The sequence below is a fragment of the Tachysurus vachellii genome, chromosome 16, assembly GCF_030014155.1.
Source record: "Tachysurus vachellii isolate PV-2020 chromosome 16, HZAU_Pvac_v1, whole genome shotgun sequence".
NCBI classification, from domain to species: domain Eukaryota; kingdom Metazoa; phylum Chordata; class Actinopteri; order Siluriformes; family Bagridae; genus Tachysurus; species Tachysurus vachellii.
The window spans coordinates 16504384-16526955 of NC_083475.1; the positions used below are offsets into that span (position 1 = coordinate 16504384).

A 22572-nucleotide genomic window follows, 5' to 3' on the forward strand; every position below is an offset into this window, starting at 1 on the left:
CTTAAAGAACCATATGCAACTAAAATGACATCAATTAGTTTTGTAATACAGTAGTAAATGTTTCTTTTGTGAATTCTTCATTGACATAATTATTCAACCCCTTAAAGACTACCACTCTGAAGAACAGAGGTTCAATGAAGTGTTTTCAATCAGGTATTGAAAACACCTGTGGATATCAGGGAGCAGCAATAAAGCCTAATAAGCACCAATTAGGCAGCTTTAAAATGACTGTGATACTCAGCTCCTTCTAGACATTTACTGGTGTGGTTACAAACATGGTGAGGTCAAGAGAATGGTCCAGGAAGACAAGAGAACAGGTGATTACTCTTCACAGGAAGGGCAATGGCTATAAGAAGATTGCAAAGATGTTAAACATACCAAGAGACACCATAGGAAGCATCATTCGCAAATTCAAGGCAAAGGGCACTGTTGAAACGCTACCTGGTCGTGGCAGAAAGAAGATGCTGACTTCGACTGCTGTGCGCTACCTGAAGCGTAGAGTGGAGAAAAGTCCCCGTGTGACTGCTGAGGAACTGAGAAAAGATTTGTCAGATGTGGGTACTGAAGTTTCTGCTCAGACAATACGGCGCACCCTGCGTAATGAAGGCCTCCATGCCAGAACTCCCAGGCGCACCCCCTTGCTGTCCCCAAAGAATAAGAAGAGTCGACTGCAGTATGCCAAAAGTCATGTGGACAAACCACAGAAGTTTTGGGATAGTGTTCTGTGGACTGATGAAACAAAATTAGAACTGTTTGGGCCCATGGATCAACGCTATGTTTGGAGAAGGAAGAACAAGGCCTATGAAGAAAAGAACACCTTGCCTACTGTGAAGCATGGCGGGGGGTCAATCATGCTTTGGGGCTGTTTTGCTTCTGCAGGTACTGGGAAGCTTCAGCGTGTGCAAGGTACCATGAATTCTCTTCAGTACCAGAAGATATTGGATGACAATGTGATGCAGTCCGTCACAAACCTGAGGCTTGGAAGACGTTGGACCTTTCAACAGGACAATGATCCCAAGCATACCTCCAAGTCCACTATAGCATGGTTGCAGATTAAAGGCTGGAACATTTTGAAGTGGCCATCGCAGTCACCAGACTTAAATCCGATTGAGAACCTCTGGTGGGACTTAAAGAAAGCAGTTGCAGTGCGCAAGCCTAAGAATGTGACTGAACTGGAGGCTTTTGCCCATGATGAATGGGCGAAAATACCCGTAGATCGCTGCAAGACACTTGTGTCAAGCTATGCTTCACGTTTAAAAGCTGTTATAACTGTAAAAGGATGTTGTACTAAGTACTAAGATTGAATGTCACTTGGGGGTTGAATAAAACTGATAATGATGTGAGCTCAGAAAAGACATTTGTGGTTATTTCATTATAAATGTTATGTTATATTTGTCTGACCTACATGTGCCTCTTTGATTTAATTGTAAGCAGGATGACTGAATGATCATAATCAATGTCAAACCGACCAAAACAATCAATTTCAGTGGGGGTTGAATCATTTTGAACACAACTGTGTGTATATATATATATATATATATGTATATATATATATACACATAATGTGTGTGTGTGTGTGTGTGTGTGTGTGTGTGTGTGTATTTTCTTTCTTCTATAGTATAAGGTACCGTCTTACCTCCTCAGATTGAAGATAGTTTAACTGGCTGTCCTTCATTAAAGAAAATGCTTCGTTTGTGGGAGCGAACAGTGTATAGGGGCCATCCTTATCCAAAATGTCCACCATGCTGGTTTTCTGTAACAATGAGATACAATCAGAGAGATGTAATATTACAAATGTCTTTGATGGATGGACTTATGAGAATACGAGTATTCTTCGTTACCTCAATTAAAGACTTCAAAATGGAGAACTTGTTGTTGTCTGACAGAATTTTCATCAGGTTTTCCTGAGTTAAAAACAGTTTATTATAGGAGAGTTAGATACAGTAAATAAAACACTTCATGGCATGTTGTTTTAGGAAAATCATTAATGACGGGGTGGTGTGATGTGGCCTGATGTAAAGTGTAACCTTTACCATCTCGAATTTCATTACAGATTAGCTGCTGGTATAGAAATCTAACCAGTCAGATTTGAGAATTTTAAAGCTCTGTCCTGAGTACATGAGAGTACATGAGCTTATGTACTGTATGTATAAACAAACCTGACTGTCGCTTATTACAGTAGAAGGAACTGTGTCCAGAAGTTTATCAGTTAAGTGGATTATTCCATTGGAAGAAATAATATCCGTCTCCAACAGTGCTGCTTTTTTACGGCTTCCATGGATGCGGACCTTCACCTGCCCTGACTTGAAGAGAAGGAAGTAATGTAAGAAGAATGTAGTGCATAAGCTAGAACAGAACAAGTTATTTTTCCTTACACTCCCCCCAACACACACACACACACACACACACACACACACACAGAACCCCTTCTCTACCTCAGTTATTGACTCAGCTGTTTTCCCAGTCAGTGTGTAATAGAGTATTCCGTTCTTCAGCGTATCAGAGTTCACTTCTCCAGGGATCATGTGCATCTTTACGAGATAGCGAGCCTTTACCTCATCTGCCAGCAGAGTTTTCACCTGGAATCAGAAACGTTTGGATACACTTCTCAAATAAAGATGTAAAAAAATTAATTATTATTTAATTTAATTTAATTAAAATTATTTCTGTTCATTTAAAATAGCATTAATTACATTTCATTTGTTGCCTGACAGTGGCAACTGGGTGGTGCTGGATCTTAAACCACAGACCCCTATACCTTTTGCATTTATACCTGCCTGCAAACTTGTTTTCCACTGAGAAACACTTGTATTAGAGCTTTTAGTTATAATATTACCCTTGTTCTCCATTGCACATCTGTTCTCACTCGCCCAGATCTATATATCAGTTCTCAACAACAAAATACTGGTTAGGGTTCAAGTGAACCTGGAGCTTATTCCAAGAACACTGGCTCTGAGGTGGGAATAGATGCTTAATTGTACACCAGTCCATCACAGGGCTCTGTACACATACTTTCACATACTGTTTTGAGTAGATGACATAAATAGTGTTATGTTTGATGGATATGAGAGGAAACCCACATGTGCACAGGAAGAACATACAACACTCCACAGAGGCATTCTAAAATCTTCTATATTAACTGACACCCTGGAAGCCCCACCCCCACTCCCACCCCCCACCATCTTGAATTAGCAGCCTTTGCATAAATGTTATAGATTTGACACACTACGAACATTAAGACAATGACAACAATTAGCGATTAACATTTACAGCCTCATCTAGAGTGATTTACATTTTATCTTAGACTTTATACAAATAAGCAATTGAGGGTCAAGGGGCCTTGCTCAGGGGCCTAGAGGTGGCAGCTTGACATGCCTGGGATTAAAACTCACAACCTTCTGATCAGTACTCAACACTTTAACCATTAAGCTACCCACCTCGCTTTAAGATTTGGAAGGACTGAGAACTGAGTGAAATGATTAAACTAATGTTGAAGAATAATGCTTATGTTCCCCTTTTACTTAGGAGTAAATTATTCTGAAGAAGTAAATTTGATTCTTTTCCCAGGAGCTCTGGGTGATGCAAACTTTTGTTGAGTGTATGTGTGTGTGTGTGTGTGTGTGTGTGTGTGTGTGTGTGAACTCACAGGCTGAGTGGATTTGAAAGCCCTGTTCTTTGGCACAAACACAGTGAATGGTCCGAGCGATTTCAGAGGCCAGGACATGACGCCCTCTAAACCAGAACACAACATGTCTGTAAAACTCTGACAAAATGATCTGCTCAACATTAAATAGCACATCTACATCTTAATCAAAATATATTTTATTGACCTCTGACACCTGTCATGGCACTCACCGAACAGGCTGATGGCACTAGAGAGCTGACCGTATGAACGGCTCGTAGGGTCTGCGTTTATTTCTTGAAGACGCTGTATTATGTTGCCAAAGCAGACTTTACCATTGCCAAGGTAACCATCCAGACATTTACACCTGTAGGGAAACATCAGAAATTTTTTGTGTAAAACAAAATGTGCATAACAATAGGGTTATGTGTATTTAAAACAAAAAAAACTTGCACATGTATGCACAGTCTTTGAGTAAACCTACTCCACTGTTTCTGGTGCTACTGTCATGCAATAGGCATTTTTATGACAGGAGTCTGGTTTACACGCATCTCTCAGACTGCAGCCGACTCCCATGACCAACTTCTCAAACCCTTCTAGACATTCACAGTGAGCCTTAATGAAAAAAATACACAAAATGATGTGGATGTACTTGTATATACACACCTAATACAATTTAGTAATGGCAATCAATAAATTAAAAAAAACAATTACCTTTCCAGGTCCATCATACACACAGCGTGAGGAGTTGCTTTGACAGCCACCGTAGTCCGTCTGGCAGGGATCAATGGGCAGACACACCAGCCCGTCTCCCTGATAGAATTCGGCACACGTGCATGTGTGTTGGTTCGGCCCAGTGTGCACACACACCGCATGCTCGTGACACACACGCTTCTGACATGGATTAATTGCTATAAATAAAAACAAGAGTTAACATGTTAGGAATAATAAGGGTGGAGGGTTGAAAAAAAAGTTACATTTACAGCAGATGCCTTTATTCACTTTCACCTTACATCACTTTTTTTAATACAACTGAGGGTTGAGGGCCTTGATCACATGACCAACATGGGCAGTTGTGTGAACAACATGGGCAGACCAACCTGGGAATTGAACTCATGACCTTCTGATCAGTAGACCAACGCCTTAACCACTAGACTACCTGTCAGGACTCAGCCTGGACTCTGGCCATGTGCCTGTTGTTTACGTTCTCTGTCACATGTCTGCCCTGCCTTCGTCTGCTCCTCCCTGTCTGCACACCTGTCCCTCATGTGTCTTGATTGTTAGTAGTATTTAGTTAAGCCGCGTTGCCTGGTGCAGGGCGGAATCTACTGTTGTTTTGTCTTGTTGTTGTCGTGTTATGTTTCGTGTTTTTTGGTTATTAAACCACGTTTGTGTTTGTCTATCCTGCATCTGGGTCCCTTTTATCCTGCGTCCGCGTTCATTACAGAAGATCCCGCCGCACTAAGACCCAGCAGGATAGCGCCAGCTTGGACCGGCTTTTTGTGGGAGTATTTATTTTCTTTTGGACTGTTTTGTTTTTTGGGATTTTTGTTTTGTGGGTGACATGGGTCCGCATTTTTTCCGGTGAGGGACGCCGCTCCGCTTCCGGTATTCGGCGGGGGGCGTCGCCTCACTTCCTGGTTGCGGTCCATGTCACCTGCCCAATTTTTTGGTTTTTCTGTTTCTCTCGGTGTCCTGCTACATCGCCCCGCATCTGTCCCACTTCCTGGTTTTCCTGTGGAGGACGCTGCCCCACTTTCTGTCCGCGGGGGGTGTGGCAGGCCCGTGTGTTTTTGCCCTAGGGGGATTTTTGTTTTATTTGTTTGTTTATTTTTTGTTTGTCCCATGGTGGAGGACTTTTCCCGCCCTCCCCCCCTCCTGGTTTTCTGGACTTGTGTAGGGGGTTGTGCTCGGCCCTTCAGCTCGGCTGTGGACGTCGCTCGGCCCTTCAGCTCAGCTGTGGACGTCGCTCGGCACTCTCTGGCTACGCCGCCGAGTGCCTTGCTCCCCCCCACCCGCCTCGCCGTGTGCCTCGCCCCCCCCACCCGCCTCGCCCCCCCCTCCCGCCTCGCCCCCCCCTCCCCCCTCGCCGTGTGCCTCGCCCCCCCCCCCACCCGCCTCGCGCCGCGCCCCTATCCATCCATCTGTGTTACTGTAAACCCTTCACCATGTTCTCATGATTTCATGATTCCACTAAGGGCTGAGTTTAGGAGACCTGCTCAAGCTTTGCTCTTGGCTTTACTTATTCTTACATGGCATGTTTGTGGTCAGGACTTACAGGTACACTGAATTCCATCACCGAAGTAACCAGGCTGGCATTTACACACCAGTTTTCCAGAAGTCGTGTCTTCAAAACAGCGTGCGTTAGAACCACAGCTCAGAGCAGCACAACCTGGGAGCTCTGTAAGAACACACATACACACACTAATACAATGGCACAAAGAATTGCCATGTCTGGGTTTTTCCAAACAAACTAGGATTTTACTGATCTGTTGGTGAAGGTTTTTTGTTTCTTTTAGAAAACTATAAGTTACGGAAGTCCTAAGAGGCCATGCATTATTATATATTTCTTGTTTTGTAATATTTTTCTCGCTATCTTGACATAACAGTTTTGTTTTGTTTTTTTCAAAACAATTGACAGTATTTATGAGAATAAAGGCTTAATGTTTTAATAATTTATTAAATATTAACAATGGGGTACATGCAGAGACCATGAGAAAATTAAGTCTTTTAGGACCTCCGTAATAAGTACATAGTAAGAGGCAAAATATTGCTACACAATTTCATGTTAATTTGTGACTTTATTCAATCACTAGCAATTTTAACACAATAACAACAGACACATAAACTCAAACACACAACTATAAGATAAAAAGTAAACTGCAAGCTAAAAAGTCACAAATGTGTGATTTCTTGCAACTATAAGATAAATAACTGTAGATTCTTAATATAAACTCAAAATTGTGACCTTTAACCTCACAATTATGAGATAAATCTCTGTAAATTCTCATACAGTTTATGGTCATTAAAATAGTTATGAAAAAATGATTAGAATTAAAAATTTACCTTCAAATTAGAAACTTAGAACTGGTTTGAATGTGTAATTAATTAGCATAAGTAGCATTACTTTAACTTTAACATACTGCTTATTGACTTGCTTATTAAACTTGCTTGACAACTTGTGGGTTAAACCAGTGGTCCCCAACCCCCGGGCCGCGGACTGGTACCGGTCCGTGGGCCAAATGGTACCGGGCCACCCAAGGAACATTAAATTATTTCCATTTTATTTACTGTGGTGTATTTCTCTCGGGTTTGTGCGACTTTCCATGGACGAGAAAGTGAGAGAAGGTGCATGCACGGAGAGAAGGTGTGTATCGCTCTTCTCTCTGTTCACCGGTACATTCTCATGTTTAACAGTACTTGGTGTACGTGTATATTGTGTTTGCTCAAATTTAACCCACAAATTAGCAAAAATGAGTACGAAACAGACGTCGTTAGAAAGTTAGAATCTCTGCCGGTGTTCTGGATTAAAGTCATGGCGGAATACCCTGAGATTTCCCCCACAGCACTTAAATCCCTATTGCCATTTCCGACATGCTATCTGTGTGAAGCGGGGTTGGAATAAACTGGACATAAGCAACACACTTCGGGTGTCATTGTCTCCTATTACCCCCAGATGGAACCGTCTCGTTGCAAAGAAACAAGCTCAGGGTTCTCATTGATTTAGCGTTGTAGTGAGTTAAAAAGGCATGTTTAAATACAATTAAATTAAAATTATTGATTTTAATTTAATGGTATAGCCACCACCCCCCACCCCCAGCGGGTTGCGGTAAAATTATCAAACATTGACCGGTCCGCGGCGAAAAAAAGGTTGGGGACCACTGGGTTAAACGACTAAATTACTGGGATCTATACACCCAAATTTATTATGATTACAGTACACACAGGGAGTGAGTGAGTGAGCTTTTTTTTTGTTATATCAACATGAAAGTAGCTTCAGCGAGCACTTTTCTCTCTTCACAAAATATACTTGCTCTGATTTTGTGGTACATGTTGGAGTTGTGCACTGCTTATGTTGTGCAGATCTGGCAACCCTGGTGCTTCTCTGAAAAAAACATACCCTGGTCACATTCTGGCCCTGTGTATCCTGAAAAGCAGGTGCACTGTCCGTTCCCTCTCAGTCCACTGTTACAGAGGCCGTGCTTACAGGTGCACACTAAATGACACACATACACAGTAGGTAAGCTTCAAGAACAGCTAACACTCCTGGAATATTCTAGAAGGATGGATGATTTTAGATTACCGTTGCTGCATGTGGGTCCGTACAGGTTCTCTTTACATATCTCACACGCTGTTCCCATAAATCCTGCCTGCAGAATGTGAAATAGATGTACACTATCAGTTAAATGTACTTGGAAACACAGGTTATGTGTGTGTGAGTGTGATGTGTGTGTCTGTGTTTGTGTGTGTGTCTGCGTTTGTGTGCGTGTGTGTTTTTGTATGTATTTGTGTGTGTATGTGTGTGTGTTTTGTGTGTCTGCATTTGTGTCTGTGCGTATTTATGTGTGTGTGTGTGTGTGTGTGTGTGTCTATGTATGTGTGTATGTATGTGCGTGTGTGTGTTTACAAGAGAGGGGTATTTACTTTGCAAGTGCAATTCCCAGAGCCCCCAATGCCATCAGAACAAACCCCATTATTATTGCATGGAGTAGCTGCTGAGCCTGGACACTCTAAAAAGTAGAAATGTTCATTCAAAGAGATTAAAATAAATGTTTAACATAAATACAAGTACATACATATACTATACATCATATACAACAAACTACACATAGGTGTTTCTGTCAGCACCAACCCCATCCCCTGTGTGTGTGTGCGTGTGTGTGTATGTGTTTGTGTTTATGTGTGTGTGTATGTGTGTGTTTGTTGTGTGTGTGTGTGTTTGTTTGTGTGTGTGTGTGGGTGTGTGTGTGTCAGCAAGATTCTCTGTCCTGACCTCCTCTTTTCTTACATTTCCCACTATTCTTTCTCTGAACAGGTATCTCTCTGCACCACTGTGTTTTGTAAAAAATCGTGGCCTTCCTGCCACCCCCTTGCTCTCTCTCTCTCTCTCTCTCTCTCTCTCTCTCTCTCTCTCTCTCTCTCTCTCTTTCTCTCTTTCTCTCTGAACTGAATGTCACAACATATTTTTCAGCTATTTAATGTCATGGAATGTCCACAAATTAAATTTTGTTCCTTTTATCACTTACATAATAGAAGCTACAACAGATATATAAAGTCTACAGCCCTGTTTGTGATGTACTAAAAATGAAACCAAGATAATAATAATAATAATAATAATAATAATAATAATAATAATAATAATAAAAATAATAATAATAAGGGGGGGGGCATGGTGGTTTAGTGATTAGCACGTTCGCCTCACACCTTAAGGGTTAGGGGTTCGATTCCCGCCTCCGCCTTGTGTGTGTGGAGTTTGCATGTTCTCCCCGTGCCTCGGGGGTTTCCTCCGGGTACTCCGGTTTCCTCCCCCGGTCCAAAGACATGCATGGTAGGTTGATTGGCATCTCTGGAAAATTGTCCCTAGTGTGTGATTGTGTGAGTGAATGAGAGTGTGTGTGTGTGCCCTGCGATGGGTTGGCACGCCGTCCAGGGTGTATCCTGCCTTGATGCCCGATGACGCCTGAGATAGGCACAGGCTCCCCGTGACCCGAGGTAGTTCGGATAAGCGGTAGAAGATGAATGAATGAATGAATGAATAATAAAAAGAAGAAGAAGAAAAAGAAAAAGAAGGAGAAGAACATCCTTTTCCACCCTCATAGTGACATAACAGCATATAAAAATTAAGTAAAAAACATTAATTAATAAAATTAAAGTTATTAAACTATACCCCAATTTCAGGATTACTGAATCAAATAATTCTGTATCAAATAATCCTAAATCACAGATGCCTGAATCAAACAATCCTCAATCACATAATAATACATCAAAGAATCCTGAATAAAGAAATTCGAATCAAAGCCTAAATCAATATAAGCTGAATGAAAAAATTGTGAATCAAACAATCTTAAATCAAAGCATCATTTAATACCTTATGTGATTTTCCCCACTAGTTGATTCGCTTTAATTTTCCACATGTTCTCTCATAATCACATGGGAGATTACGGTCTATGTGATTGACTTGAGTTTAGTAACTTGACAGATTCTCACTAGCATATATATATATATATATATATATATATATATATATATATATATATATATATATATATATATATATATATATATATATATATATATATATATATATATTCCCTGGCAGGTTCCTTTAATCCTCAGCACACATGATCACTGCAACATTTAACTCATGAAGCTGATACAAGAGAAAAAGCAACATGAGCACAGTCAGCTTATCTTATCAGCTTACTGTATATTGACAGGAAGTGTTGAAAATTAGAGCTTTACATTGAGATGGTCAGCACATTTTTTCATCAGCGACGACACTTCGTCTGAGTGTTTTGCTAGGACAGGAAGTGTGTGATTTTTCCTGTAAAAGTGAACATGCACACGTGATGCTTGCACTGCAAAAGAGGCAGATTTGTGCAAAAACATTCAGCTACTTCTTTATTTTTTACTTCTTCTACTTCTTTATTTGTGACTCCACTTGGGAGTTCATTTACACTGTTTCTCTGTCTCTCTCTCTCTGTCTCTCTCTCTCTCTCTCTCTCTCTCTTACACACACACACACACACACACACACACACACACACACACACACACTTCCTAAAATGCTAAATCTAACTATATTCAACCACTACATTCAACAAATCTCCTTTCCCCAAGCACAAAAGGAATCAGCTCTTCCTTTTTTTGTGTGTGTGCCATTGACTCTGTTAGTGATCCTGCGCTTCCTGTCAAAATATTCCCTCAGTGTCCTCCACTGTCCAAAGCGAAAAAAAGGAGGAAATGCCTTCCAATCAGCAGAGATAACAAGACAGAGGAAAAGAGAATTTAAACACATTCACATGAGCGGAAAGCAAAAAGAGCACTAAAGTAGAAATGATTGGTGTATATTACACTAACATTTTTTTTTTGGCTGAATGATGAATGAATGAATTATCATGCAAGATCAGATGAAACGTACCCAGACAGTTGTAGCCCCAGTACCCTGAACAGCATTCTTCTTCCACCACATCTTTGAAACATTCATGTGAGCAGCCAGGGAGGGTGAGAGAAAATGTGGACGAGGTTTTTAACTGATACCTTGAAGTAAAATAGAAAAAGAAGAACCTTAAGGCATAAAAAAATGTTGTGATTTTTTAAAAATCAATGGTTTTACAATATTTTCTTACTCTTTCTTACTATCCTTTTGATGATTTTCCATTGACACAATTATCCATTATTAATTCAACAAATTGATCCATTCTGTACAAACTTTTGCAAAAAAATTACTGAAAACTTTTGCTTAAGCCAGCTGTCCACTTGCTCCACATCCCTGTCATTGTGAGGACATTTTTTAAGATTAATATGTGTATCGTTAGCTGCGTATATGTTATAAGAATGTTCTATATCAAGCCTAAATCAAACTCATTTCTACATTATCTACATTTATAAAAAAAATAAAAAATAAGAGCAACAAAACAAACCAAAAAAAAATCACTGGTTATCTTTTATTATTTTATTACAAATCACAAAAGCCAATGCACATACACACACACACACACACACACACACACACACACACACACACACACACACACACACACACACACACACACATACACACACCTGCAGTCCTGCTGCCCCTTGCCTGGTGTCTTCTTGGTATATCCTGCTGGACAGACTGAGAAACGACTTGCGGAGCACAAGTGGCAGTCTGACTTTGTCATCACTTGTCTATTTATGTCACAGCGGTTCTAATAAACACACATACAAAATTGATTATGTACATATACAAACACTAAGCCTGCTCTTGCTCCTATCAAGAGTAGCTATGAAAATATAATCATAATCATAATCATAATAATTACTAAGTTTTACTAGGACACATAGAAACAGGATACAGGAGAATTTTAGATATTGGAAAGACTTGGAATAACACAAATATTTCACAAAAAGAGCAATTAATAAATAAATACTATATTCTTTTTAAATATAGCATATAATAGCATGGCAGTATATAAGAACAGCACTATTCTCAAATGAGTAGCTTCCCCACTGAATATATCCAAATTCACCTCTTGGTTATAAAGTGGGTGAGCTTTTAGAATATAGCCTGAAGCCATCTAATTCTTTTTAATAACTTTTATGAATCTGCTTTGATACTTTAATTCATTGTGTATCAGTGCCACCACCTGCTACTTAATGCTAAAGCTGATTAGTGAGGTTGAATAAGCAGATAGGCACAGAAATAGTCCAACTTCAAATGAGGAAGAATACACACACAATTGCTTATATTCCATATTAATTCAAGATTTTTTTTTTTTTATTTCAAGACACTTGTAAAAGTACACAATACATTTTTGGCTATTGATGAAAGGGATTATATTGATAAAATCTGAAAACAGTCATCTGTTTTGTTCATTCATTCATCATTCGGTCAACCAAGCATGTTGCAGCAGTGCAATACATAAAGTAAGTAGATACAGGTTAAGAGCTTCACGTAATGTCCACATCAATAAAATATAATCTCAGTGACTCTGGAAAAGTACTATGGCACAGCGGCTACTCGAATTAACCGCTCTTTACAACAGTGGTGAGTTAAAAAGCTTACCAGAACACACAACATGTCAAACCTCATGAAAGATGGCCTCTCCCATTAGATTTACTGTAGTTTACTGAATAATATGATTTAAGATGAGAAACAATATAAACTGTTTTGTTAGAATGAAAAGGAAAATAAACCTAAATAACTGATTCAGCACATAAGTAGCAGACAGATAGCCCTTATATCTACATTACTCACTTGAGATGTTTCATTCAACTGATATAAACTGGCCTTCACGATTATAGCATGTTTTATTAACATTTTATCTTTGTGTAATTATAGTATTGGCATTTCATGAAGAACCACAAAAACAGAAATTTGTGTTTATTTAAGAACAATTATGAGAAACTATATCTGATTAACTTGCAAAGCAATTAGGAAAGATTCCAAGGTGAGCATCAAACATATCCAAACACATGGCTTTTACATCTCTGACACAATATTTGTAATTGTAGTTCATAAACTGTGTTTATTCAAAGCATGAGCACTGAGTGTGTGTGTGTGTGTGTGTGTGTCTCACCTTTGCAGCAGTAGACTGTGTCTCTTTTCCTACAAGGATCAGCAGGAGGAGAATTCCAGTTTCATGGAACGAGTTCCTTCTGAACTCCATGACTTTATCTTTTCCACAAACGTCCTCTTTCTGAGGATCCTCTCTAGTCTGGGACTGTTTGGGATGGCCCTCTGCCTTTTTAACTTCCCTTCCTCTCCTCCTCTCTTTCCTGTGCCACAACCATCCAGAACACCTAGGGACCAGACCTTTCCTTCAGCACACACACACACACACACACACACACACACACACACACACACACACACACACACACACACACACACCGTTAGCAACCAGGAAAGAGCCTATGCTCTTTAAAGCACTATAGGTAGAATACAAACTCTTGTGCAAAAGAATGTATGACTTTGTCATTATCTTATACATATTAATTAGTAACATCTCTTGATTATGTAATGTATCATTTAAACAACTGAAAAGTTAGACAACTGGAAATTAGGTTACTTCAACCCACAATAAGAGTGTGTACTGAACTGTACTGTGTGATGCATTCAGATTTTAATGCTGGCTAAACCAATACAATTGTGAATTGATAGGCACAGAAACACTGGAAAATAATAGAAAATATCCCACCATGGTGTGTGAATTCTGGCTCCTCAGCCTCAGCTACATGACTTGACCAGAATTTGGTCTCAACTAGATACGTGTATATGTGACTGTTTTTTTTTCTCAATCACTCTGATGCAGTTAATTTTTATGTACCTGCCTGCAATAGCCTAATTAACCACACATGGTTACTAAAGATTCTGTAAATGCAATAATTATGTTAATAGCTTTGGTGTTTGTCTTTTGATTTTTATTTCTGACTGCTTACACATTCCAGCATGAAAGTACAAAAAGTACCAATCTTCCACTCATGTGGCATTTTAATTAGAGATCCCAGTACTGAATGTACAACTTTAGTCTCAACCAGATGCCCTGTTAACATTCACACCAAGCCTTCAATGATTAAAAAAATTGTGCACATCAAATATTTGTATGTTTATGTGTGAGTGTAATGGGGTCTGTACTGAAAAGTTTCACCTCCAGGCAGCAGAATTACAGGATGTCCTCAGTCATAAATAAACAGGGTAACAGCTTGAAGTTTTGCTTCACACACACTTCCTGTACATTCTGCTTTGTCAGAACTATCCCTGCTCCAGACGTTTGTACGAGATTTAGGCTGTGTAAGCATGTCATGACTGCACATTTGTAATAGTGCTGTTGCACGGCTGATATGAGCTATTGATAGATCATCACCATAGACCTTCAAAACATGTAAAACAAACACAATAATAATAGTAATAATCACAATGCATAATTACTTGAGAAATAAAACAATCGGAAATTATTCATAATTAGTAAAAAAAAAAAAAAGGAGGAAACAAATGGCTCATCTTTCATTGATTTACAATGAAATGTGAACATGGGAGCAAATGAGCTTAAGACCAAGTAATATTAAAACAACAACAACATCATCATCAACAACAACAACACACATACACACTGGCTGCAAAGCAAATTTGCAACGAACATAATACACAAGCCTATATCTACAATATCAACGATTTATTTATTGACTGGTTATAGAAATCTTTTTCCTGGGTTCACTGTTCATTAACTTCACCGCCTCAAATGCCTTCACTGTGTCCTGTTTGCTTTAGAATGTGGATGATGTCAAGCTTGGCCTTTGAGACCTTCATTGTTATCCCTGACTCACGAAGACACAAAAACCTCCTGGGTTTCCTGATATCAAACCTCGTAAAGGACAATAAAGAGTCAGCTAAAGAACTTGATGACATCCTTGTTATTATTTTAAATAGCTGAAGGAATAGATTAGAGTAAGTGCTCAGTGATATAGCGGTGAATGAGTATGACTTGATCTTGTGCTGTTTCTGCATCTACAATCATAATCCACAAAGATCCATATCTGGAATTATAAGAGCTTCAGGCTGACACCTATATCAGTATTTTAGCTTGACTATGTTACAGTTACTAGAAATGGGAGGTACATTCACTGATAAAACAGTTAAAGTTAAAAGAACACTATTGTTAAGTAAATAGATCAAATGAATGCAGAGCATACAGTATGCTAGCTAATCAGTGTTGTATAAAGTATTAGAAAGCAATACTTGAGTAAAAGTACAAGTATCGTACTAGAAAAAGACTTTGGTAGAAGTGAAAGTTACCTTTTAGAATATTACTCAAGTAAAAGTCTTAAAGTATCTGATATTTACTGTACTTAAGTATCAAAAGTCATTTTCTGATATTTAATGTACTTAAGTATCAAAAGTCATTTTCTGATATTTAATGTACTTAAATATTTGAAGTAAAAGTAAATTTTCAGTGATTTTCTGTAGGCATAAGAGACACTTCATCCGGTAGGAAGAATCTTTCATTCCAATGTACAGAAATATTTCTTGCAAATACGGCCACGGGTGTATACCTGTAACTTTATCTTCTTCACCCTGTTCACCGAGTTCACCACTATCATCGGGGTGGTCGTCTATGATAACGAGAGCTCCTCCAGTAGGTGCTTCCATGGCGGTTTCAGTTGTGCTTCCTCCTCCTTTGGCAACATTATGCTGAAATAGAGCGTGTGGAGCTGCGTAATGCAATCTAGGAGCAATGATTCGCCAAACCTCCCTTATTGCAGTCGCACACATTTCTTCTGATTTTATTTTGTAGTAACGAGTAACGAAGATGCTTGGTGGAAATATAGCGGAGTAAAAGTATACATTTTATCTAGGAAATGTAGTGGTGTAAAAGTGAAAGTTGACATAAATTTAAATAGAGATGCAAAGTACAGATACGTGACATTTCTACTTAAGTACAGTAACGAAGTATTTGTACTCCGTTACATTACAACACTGTAGCTAACAAACAAGGCTTACAGTTTACTTATATGAACAATGACAGAAAATGACCAAAATAACAACCACAAAAAACAACAAGAACTATTGGGAATATGAACATTTTTATGAGCTGTTTAGATAAATGATTAAAAAAGACTTCCTGTGACTACAATTCTACCATAACTACACTTTCCCACTGACTGCTAGCAACCTCTTACAAGATTCTTGCTATAATGAGAAACATTAAAATTAAACAATGGAAGAAAAAAAAAAATCACACTTCCTAGCGATTGTTGCCCCCTTTAGAAAGCTAAATACAAAATACTTCTTTCTATAACCCTTTAAATTTTCAGAAAAAATTGGAGGCCCAGGCACTTCTTTGCATTTGTACCTACCTAAATAATAAGGCAAGTTTATGGAGTTTAAAGTATATTTTTAAAGTAATTTGGAGCAGCTAGTTTTGAAATCTTCCCAACATCAGAAGCCTTTGGTTACATGTTGCATGATTTCTGCCCCAGTAATTTTAATTCCACTTGTAGCTTCAGTGATCCTCTATTAATAAAACGTACCAAAAATGAGAGAACACTGTAATTGTAATTGTCTCAAAAGCAGTGGTATAAGTGGACTTACATAATCCAATTGGCATTAGATATATTTATGCTTGATCTTATTAAAACACTATCTGACAAATGATACTTCATGCTCCACAAAAGCACCAGTATCTAATCTCCCACTATATGTAATCTGGATTTGAGTCTCGGTTAATCACAGGATTAAATTAAGGCTCATCTTTGATTGGTTCTCTGATCATCCTTCCATGAACAAGCTCATTTTTATGTCTTTGACTTTCTCCAAGAGCAAACAGAGAACACCTTGCAAAACCACAAAGATGGAACAAAGAGCAGAGGAAATAACAGAAGAAACACCAGTAGAGTTTTCTACAGTTTCTACTCTACTGTCTCCCTTAGGATATGGGCTCTTGTCATTTTGGATGCTGATTGTCACTCTTCTCTCTGTCCTCTGTAACACTCTTGTTATTGCCGTCATGTTACGGAACCATCAGCTTTTCTTCCCCACAAATGTCCTCATTCTGGGTCTGTCTGTCTCTGACTTGCTCATGACTATCTGTGGATCCTCTGTTAGCACAGTGACCAACTACTTTGGGCAGCTCTTCATGGGGAGAAAACTCTGTGTCTTCCAGGGCTTTACTGTCAATTACTTTGGTGAGTGGCTACATGTAGTTTATATTGTATTTAAACATGATAATGATGTACCATATGACCAAATTTCCAACAGCTTTTGGGTTTGGATCTTGTAGGGCAAAAGTGGCATTTATTCATTTTTTGAATAACTTCTTTATCCTGGTCAAGGTCAGGCTGGTTCAAGAACCCAAGTACTGTGTGAAGAGAAAATACATCCTGGATTGGGAGCCAGTCCATACCAGGGCAATATGCACACACACGGGCAATTTGGCATACATAACCGACCTACCTGTATGTTTTTGGGACAATGGAAGGAAGCTGTAGAACCCAGAGGGACATAAAATATTAATGGAAACATCCTACAAAAAGCAGACTAGGAACATTATATCAGTTTGGAAAAAAGTAACAAGCTTTGCGATTTAGCAGACCATGTTGGTGACCCACAGCTCAAGGCTCTGGGATTCAAGACAGAGATCCAATTATATTGGATATATGTTTAGAGATTTGCATGTTCTTCCCAATCAGTGATTGGGTTAATTTTGAGTACTACTGTATGGTTCCCACTTCTAAAACAGGACGCTACTCTAAATTTGAGCTATGTATGAATTATTGAGTTTGTGTGGTGTTCTGCAATGCCATGCACCTCATCTATGTTGTATTCTTGTCTTGCCCCAAATATTGTTTGGATAGGTCCTGAATCCTGAACTGTGTCCACTATACTGCAGGTACTGAAAACAATTGAATGAATTCACTTACTTCATCCAGGTCAAAATATGTTAGGGTTTCTCACTTATCATTTAGGTCAACTCCTTGGTCCAAGCCTGTGATATGGCATCCCTACCAACTCCACCTGAACAATTGCGCTGGATGACAAAGAGCCACCAAATTATTTCAGAGTAAAGTGAAATATTACCTCATCTTCACTAATTCTCTTTCCTTCCAATTTTCCAAGGCCTAATCTCCCTGTGTACGCTAACTCTGATGGCTTATGAGCGTTACCACATAATATGCAAGCCCATGGGTGCCTTCAAAATAACACTGCGACGCAATGCTAAGGGTCTGCTTCTAGTATGGATCTACTGTCTGTTCTGGGCTACTGCACCTCTGCTAGGCTGGGGCTCCTATGGCCCTGAAGGAGTTCAGACCTCATGCTCTCTGGCCTGGGAGGAACGTACCTGGATCAGCTACAGCTTTCTGATCCCATACTGGTTCTTCTGCTTCTTTCTGCCCACGTGGCTGATCATCTACTGCTACTACCACATATTAATCTCCATTAAAAGGGTAATAATAGAAATAATAAATTAATACAGGATTCTGAATGATTATTTTGGAACTATTTGTTTTTCATCTCTACTTACCTGTGTGTACCTGTGTGTAGTTGAACCAGAGTGTGGAGAATCAGGGAGGCAGGTCAAGGCAAAAAGAGGACAGGCATGCTATGTGCATGGTAGCTGCCATGATTGGTTCCTTCTTCTTCTGTTGGCTTCCATACGCTATTGTATCAATGCTTGTGATTCTTGTGCCAGATATCTCCATATCCCCACTTCTCGCCTCCATGCCTGCCCACTTGGCTAAGACAAGCCCTGCATACAACCCCATCATCTTTTTTCTGGCCAAAAAAAAGGTAAGAGAAAAAAGTGAATCTATTAGTTAATAAGTGTTAAATTTGACACAAAACAGGGAGCTAATTATATCAGAATTTGTATTTGTATATTACATGCTAGATAATCTATTATATATAACCTACAGTACAATCTTTCCATACAGTTCCGGGACATGGCCTTGGAGATTATATCATGTGGCTGCTACAGACCTACGCTGCAAATATCAAGCAGTTCCACAGAGGCGGACATAGTGGAGACTGGCTCCAAACACCTGAGTCCCAGCAGCATTCAACCTGAACCTGCAATGACCAACTGAGACGCAATGTTGAATGAGACACCATAGTTAAAGGATAGATAACTGTGTGGTAAAGCTAGCTTTATCACCACTGTGTTACAAGGTTGCCAGATTAATGAGACAAAAACAGCTCAATAACTTGCATAATAGCCAAAAGTAGTCCAATGAGCACTAAAACCAAAAAGGTCAAATCTAACTGACTATTTATTGACATCATTGAATTTATTTATAAATCTAAATAAACTGGTTGACATGCATGAAGGAAACCTGAAGCATGAGGTATAATATAAGGAAACTTATATTATATCTGAAACATATAAAATAGGAAAATGTAATAACATTTTTAATAAATGTAAAGAATTATTAAATCAATGTTGTTGGAACAGATTTTCATCAACGTCTTGAAATGATTATTCATATAACAAATTGATGCAGGAAATATATTCTATTGATCTCAACATTTTTCACTTTTTATACCATAAAACACAACGTGTCCTACATTTGATCATACTATGAAGAGATTTTTACTTCCTTCTAAGTCTCATTCAGAAAAATCAACTAACACATGTTGCTAAGCAAAGTCTCTTTAGGTGAAACTCCTATGTGAAAGATTCATAAAAAGATTCAAACTATTAATTTTAAATATTAATTAAAATAATTTTGATTTGCTTAACACCGTTATTGGTAACAGACATAATTCCATCCATCCATCCATCCATCCATCCATCCATCCATCCATCCATCCATCCATCCATCCTTCTTCTGTACTGCTAATCCTACACAGGGAAACAGGGACCCAAGAGTTTTTCTCAGAGGACTCTGGACAAGGCAGGGGACACTCTGGATGGTGTGCCAACCCATCGCAAGACACACACACACACACACACACACACACACACACACACACACACACACACACACACACTCCAGACAATTTAGAGAAGCCGGTCAGCCCACATGTTATTGGTCTGGGTAGGAAACCAGAGGGCGCAAAGGAAATATCAGAAGTGACAAACACCGAAAATGTGAGGCAAACATGCGAAACACTAAACCACCATGACGTACTTATATATATTATTTAATGTCATTTTGTGTATTACATATGATTTAGTATTTTATTAAGTGTTAATATGTTAATATGTGTTAATGTGTGTAATTTACATTTTGCATGAAATAAAAATATTACTAGAATTTATCTTATGTACTCAAAACAAAAGATCCAACCTAAGAACATAAAAAAAATAAATAAATCAACCCAGACCATAAAAATAACCCAGATCTGTGGGAAAACATGCTAACACTTCCAGTAGATGGAGACATTGCATTGGGTTATAGAACTACTTCACTTAAAAATGCCATCCTTAATGTATAAATAATAATAAATTATGCTGATGAAGCATTTTAATTAGTTTGTTTGTTAAAAATACTATTTTAAATGGTTTTCAATTGTATAATTGCATACTTGTATGTATTTGTGTATGTAGCAAATAAAATCATGGGAGTCCGGAATCTACGGTAATATAAGAAATAAGAAATAAAAACAGCTACATACAATGAAATTCACCTACTTTTTTTGGATTACTTTGTGATATTCTTTAAGGTAAAACTACGACTGTGTAAAAACAGGCTGATCAATTAATATTCACAAAGAAATACACATAATATAAGCCCATGACTAATCCAAACCCCATCAGGCCATCACTGCTAGACTGCATTAGGAGCCTCCACAGACTTCTGGGAAAGTTTACAAGATGTAAAACCCCATACAGAGCGAAAGGAAATGGAGCATTACTCTTGGCTTGGACATGAAACTCAAAGCGTAAATCAACTAAAATTCCTGTAGCACAAGTTTGTGGAAAAGCTACAAGCATGAGAATTACTTTTAAATGGTTAGGCATTGGTGATTATTATATGGCTGTAAACAAGACGATTCCAAGTTGTTGCATTTTGCTTTGGATTTGTTTTTAATTTGATGTAAAGAGAAGACTTTTCGTTTTTGTTGTCAAACCTACTGTCGGCTAGCTGTGTCGTGAGTTTGCTAGCCAGCCCACCACTTATTTATCTAATGTTTACTAAATTCTAAAGGCTACTAAAAGTGGTAGAGCATTTAAGTATTTAGCTCCTAAACCTTGGAAAAGAATTCCTGTCAGTTTCAATGTAGATTAAAGACATATCTCTTTAGTCAGGCATATAATACATGCCATAACCTTGAGCTCCTGTACATCTGATCAAACACATTATTATCATCTAATCCTTGCTAATATTATGAACAGCAGCCACACAAATTCCTCTCCACTTGCTTCTCTTTTTCTACCAATCCCGAAGCATATAATGATTGTTCCACCCCCAGTTGTGTTCTGTTTCATGAAGATTTCAGACCTTCAAATGCCAACCCTGTGAGCATCCTGTGGCATCTAGCGATGTACCAGCTCCTGATGGGTTCTGCTTCATGAAGATTTCAGACATTTGAAGAGAAGATTTAAACTCCATGAGGACTTTGAGGAGAACAGCCTCTTAATCAAATTAACATATACTGTATCTCTATCATTTAGGAAGGCTAATTAACGAGTTGCTCAGGAGCTCGTTGTTATTGAATCCAACTCTAAATTGTCTGAATATGACTGTAGAAAGGACATTTACAATCATTTATAATCCCATAATCTGGTGTTTAAAGTAATTCTCACTTTCCAGTGGTTTTAATCATTTATAATCACACACTCTTGTGTCACCCAGATGAGTCTGGATCCTCTCAAGGTTTCTTCTTCATAACATCTAAGGGAGTTTTCATTGTCACAGTCACCTCAGGCTTGCTCATTATGGTCAAACAGGGATAAATGCAAATAAATTCACATACAGGGGGGCACGATGGCTTAGTGGTTAGCACGTTTGCCTCACACCTCCAGGGTTGGGGGTTCGATCCCCGCCTCCGCCTTGTGTGTGTGGAGTTTGCATGTTCTTCCTGTGCCTCGGGGGTTTCCTCTGGGTACTCCGGTTTCCTCCCCCGGTCCAAAGACATGCATGGTAGGTTGATTGGCATCTCTGGAAAATTGTCCGTAGTGTGTGATTGTGTGACTGAATGAGAGTGTGTGTGTGCCCTGCGATGGGTTGGCACTCCGTCCAGGGTGTATCCTGCCTTGATGCCTGAGGACGCCTGAGATAGGCACAGGCTCCCCGTGACCCGAGGTAGTTCGGATAAGTGGTAGAAAACGAGAGAGAGAGAGAAATTCACATACAGATTTGATGTTCTTTAAAGCTGCTATGAGACGATGTCCATTGTTAATGTCTAAGTGTTATACAAATAAAACGTAAATAAATTGAATTAAAAATGTCTCTAGCCCTGTAGCTAGTCTCTGGTCTTTGTTTTAGCTAAATAATTTACAACAGTGGTTCTGCTGAAGAAGCCAACCTGATTCTTATTTTAAACACTAAAGTCACTAAGCAACAGCCAGTTTTTTTTCACAGGTTAGTTTTCAGTTCTGCAGAAGGCAAACTATTCCAGTCCAGTCCACTGAAATAGTTTCCCCATCTGGACCACAACCCACCAATTGATAACTCATCACAGATGATTGAGAAGACTACAACACAAGAGCTATGGGCTGTCTGAGTTATGGATATCTCAATAAAACAGCATGAGGCAAATCAACCACAAATGTACCAGTAAGTAATGCAAGTCACACCACACT

At 38.9% G+C, this 22572-nt stretch overlaps 2 protein-coding genes across 2 annotated transcripts in view; one reads left to right on the top strand and one right to left on the bottom strand.

Moving 5' to 3' along the window:
• stab2 (stabilin 2) overlaps positions 1–13033 on the bottom strand; it is a 41168-nt gene extending 28135 nt beyond the window's left edge. Inside the window, exons 1-15 of the mRNA XM_060889239.1 lie at positions 12907–13033; positions 11408–11535; positions 10764–10882; positions 8267–8352; positions 7926–7992; positions 7743–7838; positions 5901–6023; positions 4337–4533; positions 4107–4237; positions 3856–3989; positions 3647–3732; positions 2436–2579; positions 2160–2303; positions 1842–1904; positions 1637–1753 (exon numbers count right to left, since the gene is read on the bottom strand). Of these exons, the coding sequence (XP_060745222.1) occupies positions 1637–1753; positions 1842–1904; positions 2160–2303; positions 2436–2579; positions 3647–3732; positions 3856–3989; positions 4107–4237; positions 4337–4533; positions 5901–6023; positions 7743–7838; positions 7926–7992; positions 8267–8352; positions 10764–10882; positions 11408–11535; positions 12907–12996 (1725 nt within the window). The 5' untranslated portion in view covers positions 12997–13033. The remainder of the gene's footprint in view (positions 1–1636; positions 1754–1841; positions 1905–2159; positions 2304–2435; positions 2580–3646; positions 3733–3855; positions 3990–4106; positions 4238–4336; positions 4534–5900; positions 6024–7742; positions 7839–7925; positions 7993–8266; positions 8353–10763; positions 10883–11407; positions 11536–12906) is intronic.
• A 3644-nt stretch (positions 13034–16677) lies between these two features.
• On the top strand, positions 16678–18910 carry LOC132858768 (parapinopsin-like). The gene is made up of 4 exons (XM_060889227.1): positions 16678–17011; positions 17943–18271; positions 18369–18614; positions 18758–18910. Exons 1-4 carry the CDS (start codon positions 16678–16680, stop codon positions 18908–18910), a joined length of 1062 nt encoding a protein of 353 aa, XP_060745210.1.
• Positions 18911–22572: the final 3662 nt, after the last annotated feature.

Bases quoted from the DNA above. Each gene is read 5' to 3' on its own strand.
- LOC132858768 (XM_060889227.1), top strand. From the start codon at position 16,678: ATGGAACAAAGAGCAGAGGAAATAACAGAAGAAACACCAGTAGAGTTT. The intron at 18,272-18,368 runs GTAATAATAGAA...ACCTGTGTGTAG, and splicing joins TATTAATCTCCATTAAAAGG to TTGAACCAGAGTGTGGAGAA. The intron at 18,615-18,757 runs GTAAGAGAAAAA...CTTTCCATACAG, and splicing joins TTTTTCTGGCCAAAAAAAAG to TTCCGGGACATGGCCTTGGA.